The following is a 16,529-nucleotide window of genomic DNA, read 5'->3' as shown; positions in this document are numbered from 1 at the left end:
CACCAAAAACATCCTCATAGACGGATACCTAATGATTCTTCTGCTGATCCGTTTCCATACGAAAGACACCTTGGATTACTCACTAAAAGAGCCCCTCTTCCGATAGCATGATATACGACAACGTTCCACCTAACTGCTCCGGTGTCATCAACCCACTACCTACACCCATGAGAAAGCACCTCACTCAACCGACTTTCCAAATACTAGTTCCAAAGTAAAACCATATAGAGATACTATTTATACCTTCTTCTTCCCCGTTGTTGTTTCCCATCATCTCTACTATTCCTCGAGTTGTCCACCAAGTTCATTTTCAGCCGTTCCCACGGATGTATCACTCGTGCTGTACAATACAAAATACTGTATCTAAAACTCTTGCTCAGAAATTCTACGTATTATAATACTGATCTTCACATTCACCAACCCCGGTCCACCCACACCAGCCAGGGAATATTTTCCTATTCAAGACAATCCAAGCGAGAATGACATGTGAGACAGGGTCAGTTGGACAAGGGTGTCATAAACAAGCCAAAGAGGGGAGAGGGGTACAGCATGCAGTAGACAGTTTTACAACCTGGAGTCACGAGAAGCGATCCAAGGAAGTATTGCTGTTTTTGTATTGTTTTTGTTCAAGTACAGTAGTGATTATGTTGCCTTTGTGTTGATTATGCTGCTTTGTGTCGCTTTACAACCTGTACCTACAATTCTTGTATCGTTAATCTCATAAATAAATAATGCTATGTCTATGCTCATACCCGTTCAAGAGGGCAAGAACGGGCCGTACAAGTGCACATTGTAACAGGTCTTGCACATGTACTGTGTACTCTAGGACTGTTCGAAAACTTGTACCAGCCTCTAAAGGCTGTCTAGGCCAATAGCGGCAGCGTCTCCGCCTTTCTTCCCTCTCCATACTTCCATCGCTGCCAGAAAATGACAAAGTCGAACAGCACAGTTATGCTGGCAGCTCCGACAAACGGAGCTTCTTTGATGAAGAAGGCCCGTCTCACTGACTCCTCCAGCGTCAATCCAATGGCAAAGATGGACATAGAGTAGGTGGCGTTTCCACAGCAGGCAGCAATGAACATGGCCAGACCCATGTTCTCAGTGCTCTGCCGCTTGTAGTTCTTGTACACCTGGGGGATTCGCGACACTGTGTAGAGAAGAGAGGATGTGTAGGACACAAAGATGCCGAGAGTGAGAGCTGAGAGGAGAGGAATGGCTGCCGTGGACATGTGGGCATCTGTGTTGTCTACAACCGTCTTAACCCCCTTCATGACAATGGGAGCAGCTGCGGCTCTAGAGGCTCCAAAGGAGGCTGCCAGAAACGCCTTGGTGACGCTTCCGGGAATGAACTTGGGCACGGACGAGGACGAGGCCGAAATGCTGTAGTAGTTTGGGGAGGGTGTGACCGAAAGACCGCCAGGTGTGGCTTTCTTGGTTCGGATTTCGATAGGAGCTTTGCCCTTGCGCTCCAACTCGATAGGAGTGTTTGTGTAGCCGTCCAGGACCTCGATTTCGGTCACTTCGGGGCCCGTGCTCTCCATTTTGTGAGCTCCATAGCCCAGAGTCTCGTAGTAAAAGTACTGCGAGAGGAGAATCGCGTCAATGCCGCAGTAGTATGTGGCGAGAAAGATTTGGAACGGCAGCTGGTGGGTCAGCAGAGCACCCCACAATGCAAACGTGTCTCCTCCAATCCAGCAGAGAAGGAATCCAAACGAAAATCCGTCCACTCTTTTGTTTCGGAAGTTGGCGTAGCACTGGTATGCCAGAGCCACCACCCAGATGACTATACACAGCTGGGTGAGTCCCTGGGAGATGAGTTTGAGAGCTTCTTCGCGCATGTTGAGAAGGTGTGTGGGTTTCGAAATGTGTCTTTGATGGGTGTGGCTAAGACTGTGGCCGTGTTATGACTGTATGGTGTGGCAGGTATGGGTCGACAGTGGCTGTGGTTGTGGCTGTAGTTGTGGCTGTGGCTGTACTGATGTCGTCTTAATCGCTGTTGATATCTTCTCTATCGCTGTTGTTGTCGTCTAGAACGTCTTCAGTGCTCTATCTTGTATGAAGTATCGTTTACCAGGTATGTCCGTCCCCCCTCTCTTCTATATACATGTGAACGGCAGCTGATAAGCCCAGGAGATAAGGGTAGATAGAGTTTGAGTGGTATGTGGGATGGTGCATCAGCACAACATTGGGGGAGAGGGTGGAGTTAGCGGGCGGACGGAGTTGCTCCGAGGTCGGTGTGTTACACACCTTGCTCTTGGTCGTTGTTGGTGGTGTTGTTTTTTTTTTTCGCTTCTATTTATTGTCTCCAAACCGCCAAATGTCTACTTTTACTCACTCTCTTTCGCGGCTCGCTTATTATGTCACTCAACATAGACTCTGTGGGGGCGCTTTGGCGCAACCTGGGTGTAGAGTCATGTGGGAGTTGCGAAGGGAATTACAGTGACAAGGCGCGAACCGCTTAGTCCAGAAATAGACCAGACGGAGAGAGACTGGGGGAGCAAAGACCAATATTTGACGGAGGAAATATCGTCTAGACCCGTTAAATATTGTGTAGACCCGTTTAGTATCGTCTAGAGCCGTTTTATTCATAGTAGGATCGTCCGTGGGCTCCCTGACTACTTGTAGGCGTGGTTATGTATGTACTGTTACGTAGAGTAGGGCGGATATAGCATTCCGACTACAAAACGTCAAGTCAAGAGGGGTAACCGGAACGTCCGAGGAGCTACTTGTAGTCAGGAACGGTCGAGTGGCAGGTGTCAAGTTAATGGCTACATGCTGGCGGCGATTTATTTGTTCTTGGTATTTCTGATCTCCCACTCTGGGTTGAATACTCCACCCTCTCTGTCTTGCTTTCCGATTCTACTTCTGATTTACCCATGTTGTATATTTTTTAAACACACCCTGATATGGCGTTTACCTCGCTACAGTGCAGTATCAAAGCGTTGTAATTGGCACCGATAACACAGGGTCTTTTAAATCACACTACATAACTGTACGGCATGTACGACACTCTATATGCCAAGTGTTATAGAGGGCTAAGAGATGTAGCAGGTCGGAAGGCTGCTATGCAACACGTCTTAAACATATATACCTACCAACGAGGTTGTCGCACTGTTTCGAGACGATACAGGGACGCTCTTATCATACAGTCCATCATCTAACTCTGATCGGCGCCCAAGCAACCTAATTGGAGGTCCATCAGAGTTGGATAATCGGCATATACAGCTATCTGAAGAGGTAGCCGTTGTTAGCCGAGTATTCGAGGCGGCAATCTCATTACACCGACGACGTAATACGGCTTTAGTCGGTTCTAGAATGGCCTAACGTAGCCACTGCCTCCTCCATTCATGCACCGTTTCCGCACCCACTTCCGCTCACGTGCGGTCTTTGTTTTTAGATCCCACGTGAAGCCGTGCGTGGAATAAAGTTGCGCGTAGCCAATCAGCGAGACCAAACTGGTATCTACTGTGCCAGTACAGTACATACTGCACACGAACGAGTCATCTAATGGGCGGACATTTGAGACGAAAAGTAACGTAATGGCTACGTGACCTGAATACACACAGAGAAGACTTGCTTTTCTGTTGTGTTTTTCTAATTATATCCTCCCCTCTTCCTCAAACTCAATCATTCCCGGTGTCTCAGTGCTGCTTGTCTCACACTGTTTTGACTCTGGGAAAAATCAAAACACCGTACAGACCTGAAATGTGATGATAGTCGGACAACTTGGTTGGAATCCAACAGAGTCGCTTTGGACCGAAAACAAGGACACTTTTGTATGTAAATGTAACTACGGGGAATTTTATGGTGTCATTATTTTTGCTATAAAATTTCTGTAGCAGGAGTTAGATCCTGATCCAAGTGTCCTGTGGGTTCAACTGTTCGGACTCAGTTCTAGTATCACACAAGATCTTTTTTTTTCTGCAAATGTACGAGCAAATTTCATATCTGCAGTTTAATCGATAATTGGGCCTAAAATTACTCTACTACATACAAGTACAGTATGTACTCAGATCTAATCATCAAAGGATTCATTTTGTTAAATATTATGCAAGTGCTGAGGTAACCCTTACTACGGTTACATGCAATGAAGGATGAAGGGGAGGAGGGCCAGGGGAAGGCTGACCAGCAGCGAAGCGCCGCCATTTTTGTTAGCGGAAGGTGTAGGAGCAGCTGAAGCAGCAGCTGACTCTGCAGAAGCAGGGGAAGAGGCATCAGATGACGATGCCGAAGAAGCATCTGAGGTAGAAGAAGCCTCGGTCGAACCTCTAGAAGAGCTTCCCGAACCCCCAGAAGCAACACTACTGCTGAGGGTAGTGTTGTAAGAGCCACCGTTGGCGATGAGGCCCGAGGCAGAAGGAATGGCTTCTGTGCTAGAGGGAGAAGAAGCGGAGCTTTCCGAAGACTTGGAACTCGACTCAGATGTGGTAGAAGCCTTGGAGCTGCTCTCAGAAGAGCTAGACTCGGAAGAGCTAGTGCTGGAAGCCTTGGAGGAGGTTTCAGAGCTGGAAGCAGAAGAAGACTCAGAAGAAGAGGAGAATTCGGTGGAAGTGGCTGAAGAGGACTCGGCCGAAGAAGCAGATTCTGTGGAGGTAGCTGAAGTAGACTCGGAAGTGGAACTAGAAGACTCGGAAGTGGACGAGGCACTAGATGACTCGCTACTGCTAGCCCCCTTGGCAGCCTCCTTATGGTCACTCTGGTACTGCTTGACAAAGTCGTTGCACTTGGAGTTCACATCGGTCTCCTTTTTATTGGCGAACCCAACTCGCTTCTTGTCCATATCAAAGACCGTGTACACGTTCTTCATGAATACAGCGCCCAGGATCCACTGCTGGCCATCGTTGCCAGTCTTGAGACCCTGAACATTGGAAGCACACAGTCCGGAGCCGTCTGTATACTTGAAACCAATGTAATCCTTGGGCGAGATGGCCCATTTGGTTCCGGCAACCTCAATCTCGATGGAAACGGTCGAATCACAGGGGATAGCGTAATTCTTGCCATCAGTCTGCGAGTTAGGAATGTATCCATGGAACTTCATAGCGTCCTCGGGGGGCATGACGAGCAGAGTGGTTCCAGTGTCGACAATGGCGTTTCGTGAGGCGCCGAAATCAACCTGATTACCTCCTACATACGCTCCATCTACAGAGACCTTCCAGAGAGCTGTTCCAGACTGCACATCTGCCCAGGAAATGTCTCCGTCGACAGCAGCGTGATCGTAGTCGCCCAGAACAAGCGCTCCGTCGGTATTGTCAGCAGTTCGTCCCAGAGACACACCAAAGACCCGCTGATCGATCTGGCCCTGGTCCTTGAGGACGGAAATGAGGGATGGGAAGTTGGATTCGCTCTTGTCGACAGCCGAAAGGCCCATAATGCCGTCAATGGCAAAGCTGGCGAAGCTGGGGTCAGCCTGGTTGGCTGTTCCAAACTGCGTGCGGGACGTGGTGGCTCCCAGGGTCATGTTGTCCACCACAATGTCGCCATCAATGTCACCGCTGGTGTAGGAAATGGAGTAGGTATGGTCTGTGGGCTTGATGGTGGTGGAGTTGTCAACACCAAAGCGGTTTCGCTTCATGCAGGCTGTACTGGTGCAATTTTCGCTGTACACCCACATGTAATATGAGCCAGTATCGAGCACCATTCTGTACTCTGCCTGGGAAGAGCCCAGCTGGGTGTTGACGTAATAGGACACGTCACCACCGTCCTGTTCGATGGGGACGAACCGTTTGCAGTCCACTGACGATGTAGCTACTGAAGTGCCTCCTGAAGAGGCTTTGTTTTGGAGGGGAGAGGAGGCGGCCTTCTTGAAGGGAGATTTCGGAAGAATGGCTGCTTGTGGTTCTCCAAGGGAGGGCACGTTTTCTCTAGCAGCTTTAGCGATTTCATCGTGGCCCGAAAACGGTCTGAATGCGCTTGCCAGGCTCGATAGTGCCAGCAAAGTGGTTGTGGTGAGTTTCATGTTGTGAGGGTGGTTGTGGTATGGTGTGATTAAAGTGCGATGCTGGGTGCGGGTAGTAGGTGTGATTAATGTGCAACTGGTGCGATGTTGATGCTGTCTATGATGTTGTAATGAAGATGCAATCTGACCGTGTTCGAAGTCTGGTCTTTTGTTTGGTTTCTGGTTCGTCTGAATATGTGAACAAGTGTTTGGCTGTGTTGTTCTGTATCGGCCTGTTTTTGCTGGATCAAAACAAGATTGGCTGATCTGTCTACCTGTAGTGTGTCTAGGTCGCAAGTGCCGTTATTTGTTTTTGTGTCGTTTCGCAGTGCCAAATATCTCGCTCGTTGGTTCTGCTCGACGGTGCCACAAGATCGAAATAGCCGATGAGCGCCTTTTAAACCGCTCTTGTCGAAACCAGTAGTGCCCCTTGATGAGCCGACATACAACCAAAGGGGTTTAGGGTGCGGGATAACTTTGAGACTAAGGGTGTTAATGTTAGCGTTTGAGACGAGCTGGACGAGGTTAAGAGGGTTAGATACAGGTTGTTGGAGGTATCAGTGGGTGGTTCTGGATGCGACAGAAGTGGAGATTTCCGAGTGCAGACTAATATATCCATCGTGGAGGAAATTATGTGCCCATTTGAAAGTTTTTCCAGTATTTTTTTCTCCGGGTATTTTCCCTTCTGATTGCTGCCCTTGACCAGCCATGCAGCGATTGACAGTTACAGCACATGTTGGGATGGCAGACAATGGGTCTTGACCAAGAGGGAAGACGAAAGAAAAGACTCAATTTGGGCTTGAAGCACACTCGCGTTTGGCAGGACAAGATCGACTGACCGGTTTTGTCACTGACTGGTTCGGGCACAGGCTCACAGTACTTCTACTCGTGCACGAGCTGTAATTAGCCTCGCTTCGGTTTCTAATTATAGGCTGTACAACAGGGCTACTGGCACAGTAGTTGGTCGCCTATTGCTGCTTTTCCCTGACACAATTCATATTAATTCACGCTGCTTCCACTTGCGGCAACCGCGTCTTACACGCAGTTTCAGCTTTCTCGCCTTCACACTCTGCTGTAGGAACCCTGCCCTTCGATTGTCATGTATGGCTGGTAGGGATGGACAGTTTCAGCCATTGCCAGAGTTGCATACAGTAATTATGTACCACTACAGACATACAATACCCACGGAAATGCACGTCATTTTGACAGGTGGCCTGGAGAGATATTGGTTGGTGGTCGATGTTAGTGAGGAGTCTTTTGTGTCTGTTTCTCTTGACACTATTGCTCCATCTTCCTGGACTCTTCACGGCCATCTTTCACACGGCTAATTAGCCCGATTCGTTCTCCGTCGTATAATCTACACTCTACAGTGGGCTCTTTGGACCCAACCCTCTCATCGCGTCTTCGTGTACAGCCCCGAGCTTATGTGCGAGTCTATTCGGGGGCTGGTCTGGAGCAATTATGGGGAAGGATCGCTGCTGGGCCAAACTGAGGTTGTGAAACACCGTGAGGCATTGGCATGTGTCAGAGGCAGGAGGAGAAGAAGCAGCGTCTCTCCGAGGGCGTAGGACGCTCCAACTGATCATGAGGGGATTTATGAACCCACCACGCTACCACTATTAATAGGCTGAGACATGGTCCTCGGTTTTTCCTTCGCGTCTGGCCAATATCTGCTGCCATGGCAACTCCTTGTGGGAGCCAAAGTAAGGTTGGGGGTTCGAACCTGCATATGCGCACCTTTAAAACGTGTTTTTGTCACGGAGATCACACCAAAGGGGTCCCACGAAGAAGAGCAACTGGACGCATGGAGAAGAGAAGAGAAGAGAAGAGAAGAGAACAAGCCGTACAACATGGCAGTGCAAAATGGCGGTGCACGCGCAAGCAATGCCGTACGAGTACTCGTATAGTACTCGGACTGTACCATGTGCAAACCCTGCCATCTAGCAACCAAATCAAAGCCCAAATCGAAGCAGACTTGCCGCTGTCTCAAACCTGTACAGCCATTAGTCTCACCCAGCCGAGCCACTTTTCATGTAAGGAGGCTACAGCGCAGAATTAGACCCGGCCGGTTTGCTTTAGAAGTTTGTTTTTTTTCTTTTCTTTTTTCTGTGGGGCTCAGTATTAACGTAGACTTACTTGAAGAGTTTGTTGAGCGAAAGTTAGCCTGAGCAATATCAATCGCGGGCAGCCCTCTAGAGAGTGTATGGACGATGGTGGAGTGCCCATTTACCAGTACTGTACTCGTTTGGTAACTTCTTGTGCTACTACTAACGTCTCTTCGCTCCACTCAGCTACGTTATGACGTTCTTTTCCAGATCTATATTTACTTGAAACGTAAACTACTGAAGAACAGAGCAACGTGGAAAACATGGAGAAGAGTATATCGGTGGCGACGTGTTTGTAGTGGCGAATACGATTTGAATAGCATTTGATTATGCTCCGAGTACTATCAATTGATACTGTTTACTAACAGGTGTTGTCTCGTGAAGTGCTAGATTGTGTCTTGTGGAGTCGCTCTCCTCTGACCCCCTGTCGTAAATAAGGGTTCGCACGCCAGACAGCAGCGAATCAATACGAGTGTGATTAACAAATGCTCATTTGGAATCAGCTCTCATTGTGGCTCTAGTCAAATTTTCCCATCCATACTAGCCCTCTTGTGTCCGCAGAATCCTCGAATCTGTTTCTTTATTGTACACCATGCATCCAAGAGAGATTGATGGCGATGCTGACTGATCTTCATTTTCCGCGAAATTTCGGCTTTTATTCAACCGGTTTCGACCATCCCAATGTGAATCGGATAAAAAACTCACGTGACCAAATCGCTCCATATATTCATGGCTGTGACCTGGCTCCTTCCTGTTCAAATTTCCACCCTCTATGCATTCCAATTGGGGTCAGCATAACAAGAAACACGATACGAGTATCCTGCTTGTATAAGTTGAGCACGAGCCATAAACAGAGATTATTGGAATTTCGACTGAATAAAATGATACTTGTACCGAAGGAGTCTCTACTTGTATTTGTACAAGTACTGTAGTCCTGTAGCTGTCTGTACTTGATACACCAACTACAACACCATGAACGATAGAAACTTAGTGAGTCCCTGGAAGTGTAGTACTCACTCCCTCAATGCGTTTCCGAACCTCCTTGTCGCTCTCGTGTGGTTTGTGACCTGTGCAACTTGCAATTCAGAGCGAGATGCCAGGGTTGGGTCCTGTGAGTCGCTGTATTACGTCACAAATGATGGGCAAGCACCCTGGCCAGCCTTTAACAGACTTGGACTCTACCACACGCTCTTCTGGAGAGGAAATGGGCAAAAAAAAGAGCTGTTCAATCACTAAGCCTACAATTCTGACCAATCGCTTTGTATTCGAATGAAAGCTATGGAGAGCCCGACAGCAACCTCGCTATGACACATTGGACCAAACTACTTCTTCTATCACTAATCTTGCTGAATACAGATCCCAAGATACCCCCAAGAATTTTTTTACTACTGATTCATTACTGGCGGCATGAATGTATGACAATGGTTGCCTGAGGTTCGGAAGAAGCCAAGGTGGCTTGATCGCAATGTCCTAGTAGACCCAGAGCCGATCGATTTCAATATTGAACAAATGCTGCTGGGCCGAAAGCCAAGGGTTGGTTGTGGAGAGTAAGAACCAGGTTTAATGGATGGTCTCCATTAGGAGTGAGTGACAAGCCCAGATGAGAGGACGTTCCCAGTGTCTAGAAGTCGAACTCAGAGGAACTGTCTCCTCACTGATCATTTACAAGAATATGATAGACGGTTGAGCCTTCCACAAGTCTTTGAGCTATGGAAAACGCATGTCATTAGGAAGTCAACAGTCTGGCTGATCTGTTATCTGATATCTCCAAAATCTGGGCATCGACAAGTAGCTGGTTGAATGGTGGTTTTGTTCCTGAATCACGATACAGGATTGGAGTACAGCTTTGTACTTGTACTTGTATTACAGGGTCATTTTCAGTCCTAAGGCTTAGGAATTTCAACTGGGGTGTTTCGGTGGCTCCAAAAACACCCTGTGCAGAGCTCATTCACTGTTGATCCGTTTCAGGGAAAATAATTGAGCGTCTGGATTTCGTCAAGTAAAATAAACCATTAGTTGGGACATTATTCGACATTCTACTTGACGTTGGGCCCTTCCCTCCACAGACCTAGCCACGATAAGCAGTATCTAAGCCCCTTATTAATCCATCTCGTTATCTATTTACTATATAGCTTGCCATTGTATTAGTGCAATGGAAGGTGTTATGCTGCGAGGACAACGCAACTGTTGTTAGAGTGCTGTGGGCGAATCGTAACTGCCCTTAGATGGCAGTGCGGACTACGTCGCTCGTAGTCCTGCGCCCGGCTTACAACAGATTACTCTGCAAATCCTTCAACTTATCACAATAGGGCAACTTCATGTTCTGGGCCTCCTCCAGCTCCTTTTCATCGGTAAAGAACCAACCCTGAGAGTCCTGAATCTTCTGCTGCTTGTAGGCATACTCTCTGTTGCACCGGTTCTTCAGGTCGTAGACATAATTATTCTCCACCGTGCTGTCCAGCTGGTGCTGCTTGCTCTTGCTGAGACCATTGATCACGTCCTTCTTGCGCACGTAGTAGTCGACCTTGTACTTGGGGGTCTGCATCTTGTGTGTGTAGGGATGGGCTGGTGTGAATTCAAAGTGTGGCGACTGGTCTGCCAGCGAGCTGAACGAGTCGCCCAGAAGAATTACAAACAACGTCAGAATGAGCACAATGGTCGGAAACAGTACCTGTGTGTTCCAGTTCTCCTCTCCTTGCATGCCTGCTCCCTGGCGTCGTCTTTGTTGTCCTTGGGCACCTGCTCTCTGTTGCGCAGCTCGCGGACCTCCCATGAACGCATCGAACGGCGAACCTCCGCCTCCAAACGTGTGAACTCGCACTCCCGGGCCGAAATCGAACCCGCCAAACCCGCCACCGCCTCCAAACCCGCCTCCCTGGCCCGAAAAAAACATGTTGAACAGATCGTCCGGCGTCATTTCCTGTCGGTAATATCCGCCTCCGCCTCCTCCACCTCCCGAGGCTGCTCTGCTGAATCCCGAGCTGAATCCCCCGCCTCCACCGCCTCGAGAATCTGGATCCGAGCCGGTCTGATCGAAAATTCGCTTCTTTTGGGGGTCCGACAGGATCTGGAACGCCTTGGAAACCAGCTTGAAGGCCTCGTCGGCGCCCGGAGCCGAGTTCTTGTCAGGATGCATAATCAGAGCCAGCTTGCGGTACGCTCTCTTGACCTCGCCGTCCGTACACGTGGATTCAATGTCCAGAATGGCGTAGTAGTCGTAGGTCCGGCACTTGCGCACCCGGTCCACGGCCGCCTTTTGCGCCGGCGTAAACGAGCGTTTTTCGCTCATTTTGGGGTGAGAAGTGTGGGAGTAGTCTTGTGCTGTTGTGGAGTCGAGCCTTGGTGGTGCTGTGTACTGACTTGACTTATGGGTAACGTCGTGCACGCTGTCAATTCTAAATCGCTGCAGATGGAAAAGTACAAGTAGACAAAAGTAGACTACTGGCACGCACCATGACAGGTCATGTGACCAAAGGGGGAAGGAGCGCCGGGCTGATTTGCAGGGTCTCAGTAAGAAACACGTGATCTGACTCAGCAATCATATACTTGTCTTCGGTTTCCCCGGTTACACCGCCAGTATACAGGGCCCTACTATCACCCTATCTGCACCCCTCAACCCCAACATGAATTTCAAAATCAAAGCCAAAAAATATGGCACCTGGAAGCTTCTCGAAATGTGTAGTAACAGAGTTTTCCAGAGCACGTGAGTTGCCACCAAAGGAGGTCAGGTATAGTACAAGTGCGATACTGTACCAGTGTTAATGGTTGTTCAGAAGTAGATTGTGATAGAGATGAAATATCGACATCTCTTCGTGCCATTCACAACTCTCTCATCCCCGCCCCATCTCTCCAATTAAGACCCTCGTTAAAACCACCCCTTATTATACTGTAGCTACAAGTAGCTTCACCAGAGCTTAAAGTTGCGGTCCGAAGATAACACTGTCTGGAGTGTATAGGTGCAAGTAAAGCACTACAAGCACTATTCATACTTGAAATATGGCGATCATTGAAACTCCTGGAGTGGTCTTTGTTTGTCATGTGATCTTCCCGTCCACAGAGCTCCGATTTCTGTCCCTCGCAAGCATCTCATTTCTCGTACATCTGTCGTATATCGTGCACGCTGAAAAACGTGGGACCAAGCGAAACTCTATGTTTGGGAGTCCGTGGACAACGCAGCGTAGACCGAGAGCACAGAGACTTACTTGGAGCAATAGGTTTTGGTCGACTTGGTGAGAATCATGATTTTGTCTGTTGCTTAGTAATTCCACAACTTTGTACTTTTACGACTGTTTTATTTATCTTTCCGCGGCTAAGAGTCGTTCTACAGTGCCTAAGGTACTATGACTGGGCGTGCTGCCGTTTGGGTGAGACGGAAAAGTTGAAAAAAAAAAAAAAAAAAAAAAAAAAAAAAACAACCTCCCTGAAATGGGGAAAATCAAAAAAAGTATTGTTTTTTAAAAAAATATATTAAAAAACACGCACATTTCCCAGATTTAACAACTTGTATGTGGCTTCAACTCTTTTCCGTACCTCCCGCCTCTTCGGTATACTCGGTATACACCACCTCCATATTCTTCCCTCTCCCGGAACTCGGATTGCTTGGTACCAAGATTAGGTTCGATATGCACCTCATTGTGCAGATGCCTACAGCTCAAGATACTGGTATAGGCTTATATACTGCGACTGAAACCTCTCTTTCTACACCTCATTCTCACACACATCTGACTCAACATGCCCGCTATCATTCTGACTGGAGCCTCGCGAGGAATTGGACTCGCCATTGCCAAGATCCTCCTCTCCAAGAACCAAAAAGTGCTGGGAGTGTCTCGATCCGAGGGACCTCTCAAGGAGCTCAAGGAGGCCCACCCTGGCCAGTTTGACTACGTCTGCGGCGACATCACCTCCGGGACCACCTCCGACAAGGCCATTGAGGCCGCCAAGAAGCTTGGCAACGGCATTTCCGGTATTGTTCTCAACGCAGGCATCCTCGAGCCTGTGGCCAAGGTTGCTGACGCTAACATTGCTGACTGGCGCAACATTTACGAGGTCAACGTCTTTGCCGTGGTTGATCTAGTGAGCAAGGCTGTTCCCGAGCTGCGAAAGACCCACGGCAAGTGCGTCTTTGTCTCGTCTGGTGCTTCTACCGGCAACTACGTGGGCTGGGCCGCCTACGGTTCCACCAAGGCTGCTCTCAACCACTTTGCCGCCTCTCTGGCCGTCGAGGAGCCCGAAATCTTCTCTGTCTCCATCGCTCCCGGTGTCGTCGACACCAACATGCAGGTCAACATCCGAGAGAAGCACTCTGGTGGCATGGACCCTGCTGTTCACCAGTCGTTTGTGGACCGACACTCCAACAAGGAGCTCCTCGCTCCCGAGACTCCCGGAACCGTCATTGCCAACCTGGCCATCGAGGGTGGCTCCAAGGACATTGACGGCAAGTACCTCCGATGGAACGATGATGTGTTGGCGAAGTATCAGTAACCAGTTCTAACGGTGGACTAACAATAGTAAATGAACGATGATATACGCACGAGTACCGGCACTGTCGATTGATGGAGTCTGATCGGAGCATGAATCGGTACTGTTGTGGGGTAGCTATGGCTCCAATGTAGGCTGTTCCAACTCAATGCTGTAGCAAAAGACGCTTAATCAATTTGTAGAGCTCTTTGCCACAATTTTACAACCATGGGGTGTAAATATTCGGAACTCGGTATAGTCAGAGATAAAAGATAGACTATCAGAGTCGTGATATAGAGATGACTCAAAAGAGCTGAGCAGATAGCCGTAAGATTGGTGAAAGGAGAGATTCAATGGGTATTCTTAGTGTAACATATTCACACAGGTACTGCTCATTGGTGCTTAGTCTACCTCAGTTGCCAACTCTTTACAATCACAGGTCGTTTTTTAATCATTGGTAAGAGACGAACCTGCGGCTTGAGCCCAGTCCTGGTTTCTGACTACTATTGCGTCCCCGATATCTTTCATGCTCCAATAAGGAAGGTGGCGTTGTAGGACTACAGTAGTGTGTTATGAGGTGGTCAACTAGGGTCAACTAGGGTCTATGACTGAGCATGAGTGAACAGTATGTATGTACATGCACACAGTACGAGAACTATACAATACGGTACAAGCACTTAAATATGTATTTTACTGGTAAAAAAATATTTGTTGTTTATTGGCTGCTGCTCTATCGAGTGTTTGATACTCTCCTTGTGTTGATAAGACCATCTTCGCTAAACTACAAGTGCAGTCTACTGTTAGCGTCACAGGGTCTATAAACACCCCAAAGCGGAGAATTGTGGTTCGACAAGTGTTCTGGACTACGGTAGAGAGAGAGATGGTCGTGTGACCAATTGGTATGTACTGTACTATACTTGTACTTGTACTACTTGTAGTAGTGTCTTTCTAAGACTAATAACATGATCAACAGATTACACCCTGATAGAACTGTACATACTATCAGAGTTAGCCAGAAGCCGTTGAATGAGACAATTGAGCCACAAAACCGTTGAGTGAGACTGTTGAATATGTGAGACAGATTGGACGGCTCCTAAGGTACAACATGAGTACAAATACTCGCAATTTACCGACATTAATTGTACTTGTACTGGTAGAAGCTGAACAAAACCACTCCCAGGACCTAACGAATACGAGCAACATGCTAATAATGCAGAGTCATTCAACAAATGAAAGATAGACAAGTGTTTGGAAACGTGTCGTTGAGGTGAGAATGGCGTCGAAAAATGTCCCAATTTTGAAGTCCCGTAAAAAATAGATGAAAAGTATCCCATAATTGGTGGTCTGCCTACTGTACGAGTAGTTGTACGTGTATTGTGTATTTGTTGGTACCTTTTCAGAATGGCAGTCTGCTCCCACACTCCACACACACACTCAACACAGGTGACATCACGTGAAGTATACAAATGTCTCATATTGGGCCCAATTGAAATATAACCAGAAACCAGTAACGACCAAGTCGTCCATTTCAGCTCTCTGTCGCCCACAATAAAAAAAAACTCGCACTCCGCCTGTTCTTCCTCCCCATACCGGCAGTCCCCTGAGTTTAGCTGATGCATGCTCTACGCACAATTTTATTCACCGCAGTAACACATCACCAAGAGTGCAGAGAGTAAGACCCAGCGATAGGTGAAGACAACATACGGAACGGCACCGCGCACAGCAACTACCCAGACACCATTGGACTCAGACACGACACGCAATTACATATACTTCGTTGCAAAAAGCGGACACTTGCAAACAGCACTCACATCATTATCATAACATACAACTAGGTAGTACCTCACCCCTACCTCACACACACTTCCACACTCCCACAACAGCAGATCGTCAAAACAGCTTCCATGTTCCGACGAAAACCAAATACACCGTCCCCGGAGGTCTCCCGCACATCCTCGTCGTCCAACCTGGCGTCGCACAACTCGCACCACCCGCCACTCAAAATTCTCGGACTCAAGTTCGTCAATGCTCGTCTCCACTTCCTGCTGGCAGTGTCACGTGGACTCTCGGTGCTGCCGCCCTTTCTAGGTCTCTACAGGTGTCTGCTGGACGCGTGGAAACATAGAATGGGCGACGAGGACAGCGCCATCTCGTCAACCCGGTCGTCAGAAAGTATCATGGCCGGTATTTGGTGCATTGTGGCAGGCTACCTGGCCTACGCTGTGCTCGACGGACTCATGATCCGCTGGATCGTCACATACTCCACCCCAGCAGCAATTGTGCGGATGCTCAGTGCAGCTACCCTCAACATTGTCATGGTGCATGCGGTCCATTCGCTCATCTCGTCAGAACAAGCGTACCAGCTTCACATTTGGATTCTCATTTCATGCGTGCTCACGCTGGCGTACATCATCCAGAACTTTGTCACGTCCAACCTGGCGCTGGAAAAGAAGGCTCGTTCGGTCGATCTCATCCAGATTGCAGTGTTTGCCGTGGTGCCTGTGGGAATGGCATCCTTTCTCACCATGCTCGGACTCATAAGATGCCTCACGATTGTCCAGTGGGACATCGAGGCCGCGGGTATTTGATAGATATAGACTTATTTATTACTGATAACGAGCTTAGCTTAGCGAGTTGTCAACAACATATGACTAAAAGACAGGAGGTGCCGCAGCGACATATCCACACACGCAACTGTATTCGTTGTAGCATCAATATATGTGCTGGAGTCATTCCTAGCATCTCACGTGACTCCTCTCATTAGGCTGCTTCCAATGGTACAAAAATCACGTGATTGGACCTTAGCTGTATTGAAAAGCCAACTACAAGTGCAAGTAAGGATCATATCCTAACCTAACAAGCAACCTATAACTCTGTTTTCAGTCACGTGACTTCGCGCGGCTCCTCACATAATCACGTGGATCCTTTTATTGCCTGTGAAAATGCTATGTATTAAGGGATTTCCCTATTATGTGGTTATGTTTATACAAGAGAGTGAGTGGTGAATGTGCAGGGGCGATTCATTCGGACTG

General features: G+C 48.2%; 6 protein-coding genes across 6 annotated transcripts; 2 read left to right on the top strand and 4 right to left on the bottom strand.

The window, feature by feature from the left end:
- Positions 1-863: 863 nt before the first annotated feature.
- YALI1_D02316g (uncharacterized protein) lies at positions 864-1,838 on the bottom strand (the record flags this gene model as incomplete). The annotated part of the gene is made up of 1 exon (XM_502309.3): positions 864-1,838. One exon carries the CDS (start codon positions 1,836-1,838, stop codon positions 864-866), a length of 975 nt encoding a protein of 324 aa, XP_502309.3.
- Positions 1,839-4,078: 2,240 nt separating this feature from the next.
- On the bottom strand, positions 4,079-5,956 carry YALI1_D02275g (uncharacterized protein; the record flags this gene model as incomplete). The annotated part of the gene is made up of 1 exon (XM_502308.3): positions 4,079-5,956. The coding sequence occupies one exon, from the start codon at positions 5,954-5,956 to the stop codon at positions 4,079-4,081; it is 1,878 nt and encodes a 625-aa protein (XP_502308.3).
- A 4,350-nt stretch (positions 5,957-10,306) lies between these two features.
- On the bottom strand, positions 10,307-11,329 carry YALI1_D02221g (uncharacterized protein; the record flags this gene model as incomplete). The annotated part of the gene is made up of 1 exon (XM_502307.3): positions 10,307-11,329. The coding sequence occupies one exon, from the start codon at positions 11,327-11,329 to the stop codon at positions 10,307-10,309; it is 1,023 nt and encodes a 340-aa protein (XP_502307.3).
- A 1,442-nt stretch (positions 11,330-12,771) lies between these two features.
- YALI1_D02206g (uncharacterized protein) lies at positions 12,772-13,521 on the top strand (the record flags this gene model as incomplete). The annotated part of the gene is made up of 1 exon (XM_502306.3): positions 12,772-13,521. One exon carries the CDS (start codon positions 12,772-12,774, stop codon positions 13,519-13,521), a length of 750 nt encoding a protein of 249 aa, XP_502306.1.
- A 950-nt stretch (positions 13,522-14,471) lies between these two features.
- YALI1_D02183g (uncharacterized protein) lies at positions 14,472-15,116 on the bottom strand (the record flags this gene model as incomplete). The annotated part of the gene is made up of 1 exon (XM_068282570.1): positions 14,472-15,116. The coding sequence occupies one exon, from the start codon at positions 15,114-15,116 to the stop codon at positions 14,472-14,474; it is 645 nt and encodes a 214-aa protein (XP_068138671.1).
- A 285-nt stretch (positions 15,117-15,401) lies between these two features.
- On the top strand, positions 15,402-16,085 carry YALI1_D02180g (uncharacterized protein; the record flags this gene model as incomplete). Its single annotated transcript, XM_502304.1, has 1 exon — positions 15,402-16,085. The coding sequence occupies one exon, from the start codon at positions 15,402-15,404 to the stop codon at positions 16,083-16,085; it is 684 nt and encodes a 227-aa protein (XP_502304.1).
- Positions 16,086-16,529: the final 444 nt, after the last annotated feature.

This window comes from Yarrowia lipolytica, chromosome 1D, assembly GCF_001761485.1.
Source record: "Yarrowia lipolytica chromosome 1D, complete sequence".
Classification (NCBI taxonomy): domain Eukaryota; kingdom Fungi; phylum Ascomycota; class Dipodascomycetes; order Dipodascales; genus Yarrowia; species Yarrowia lipolytica.
Note: the sequence above shows the minus strand (reverse complement) of the source record. Positions and strands in the feature narration are given on the sequence as shown.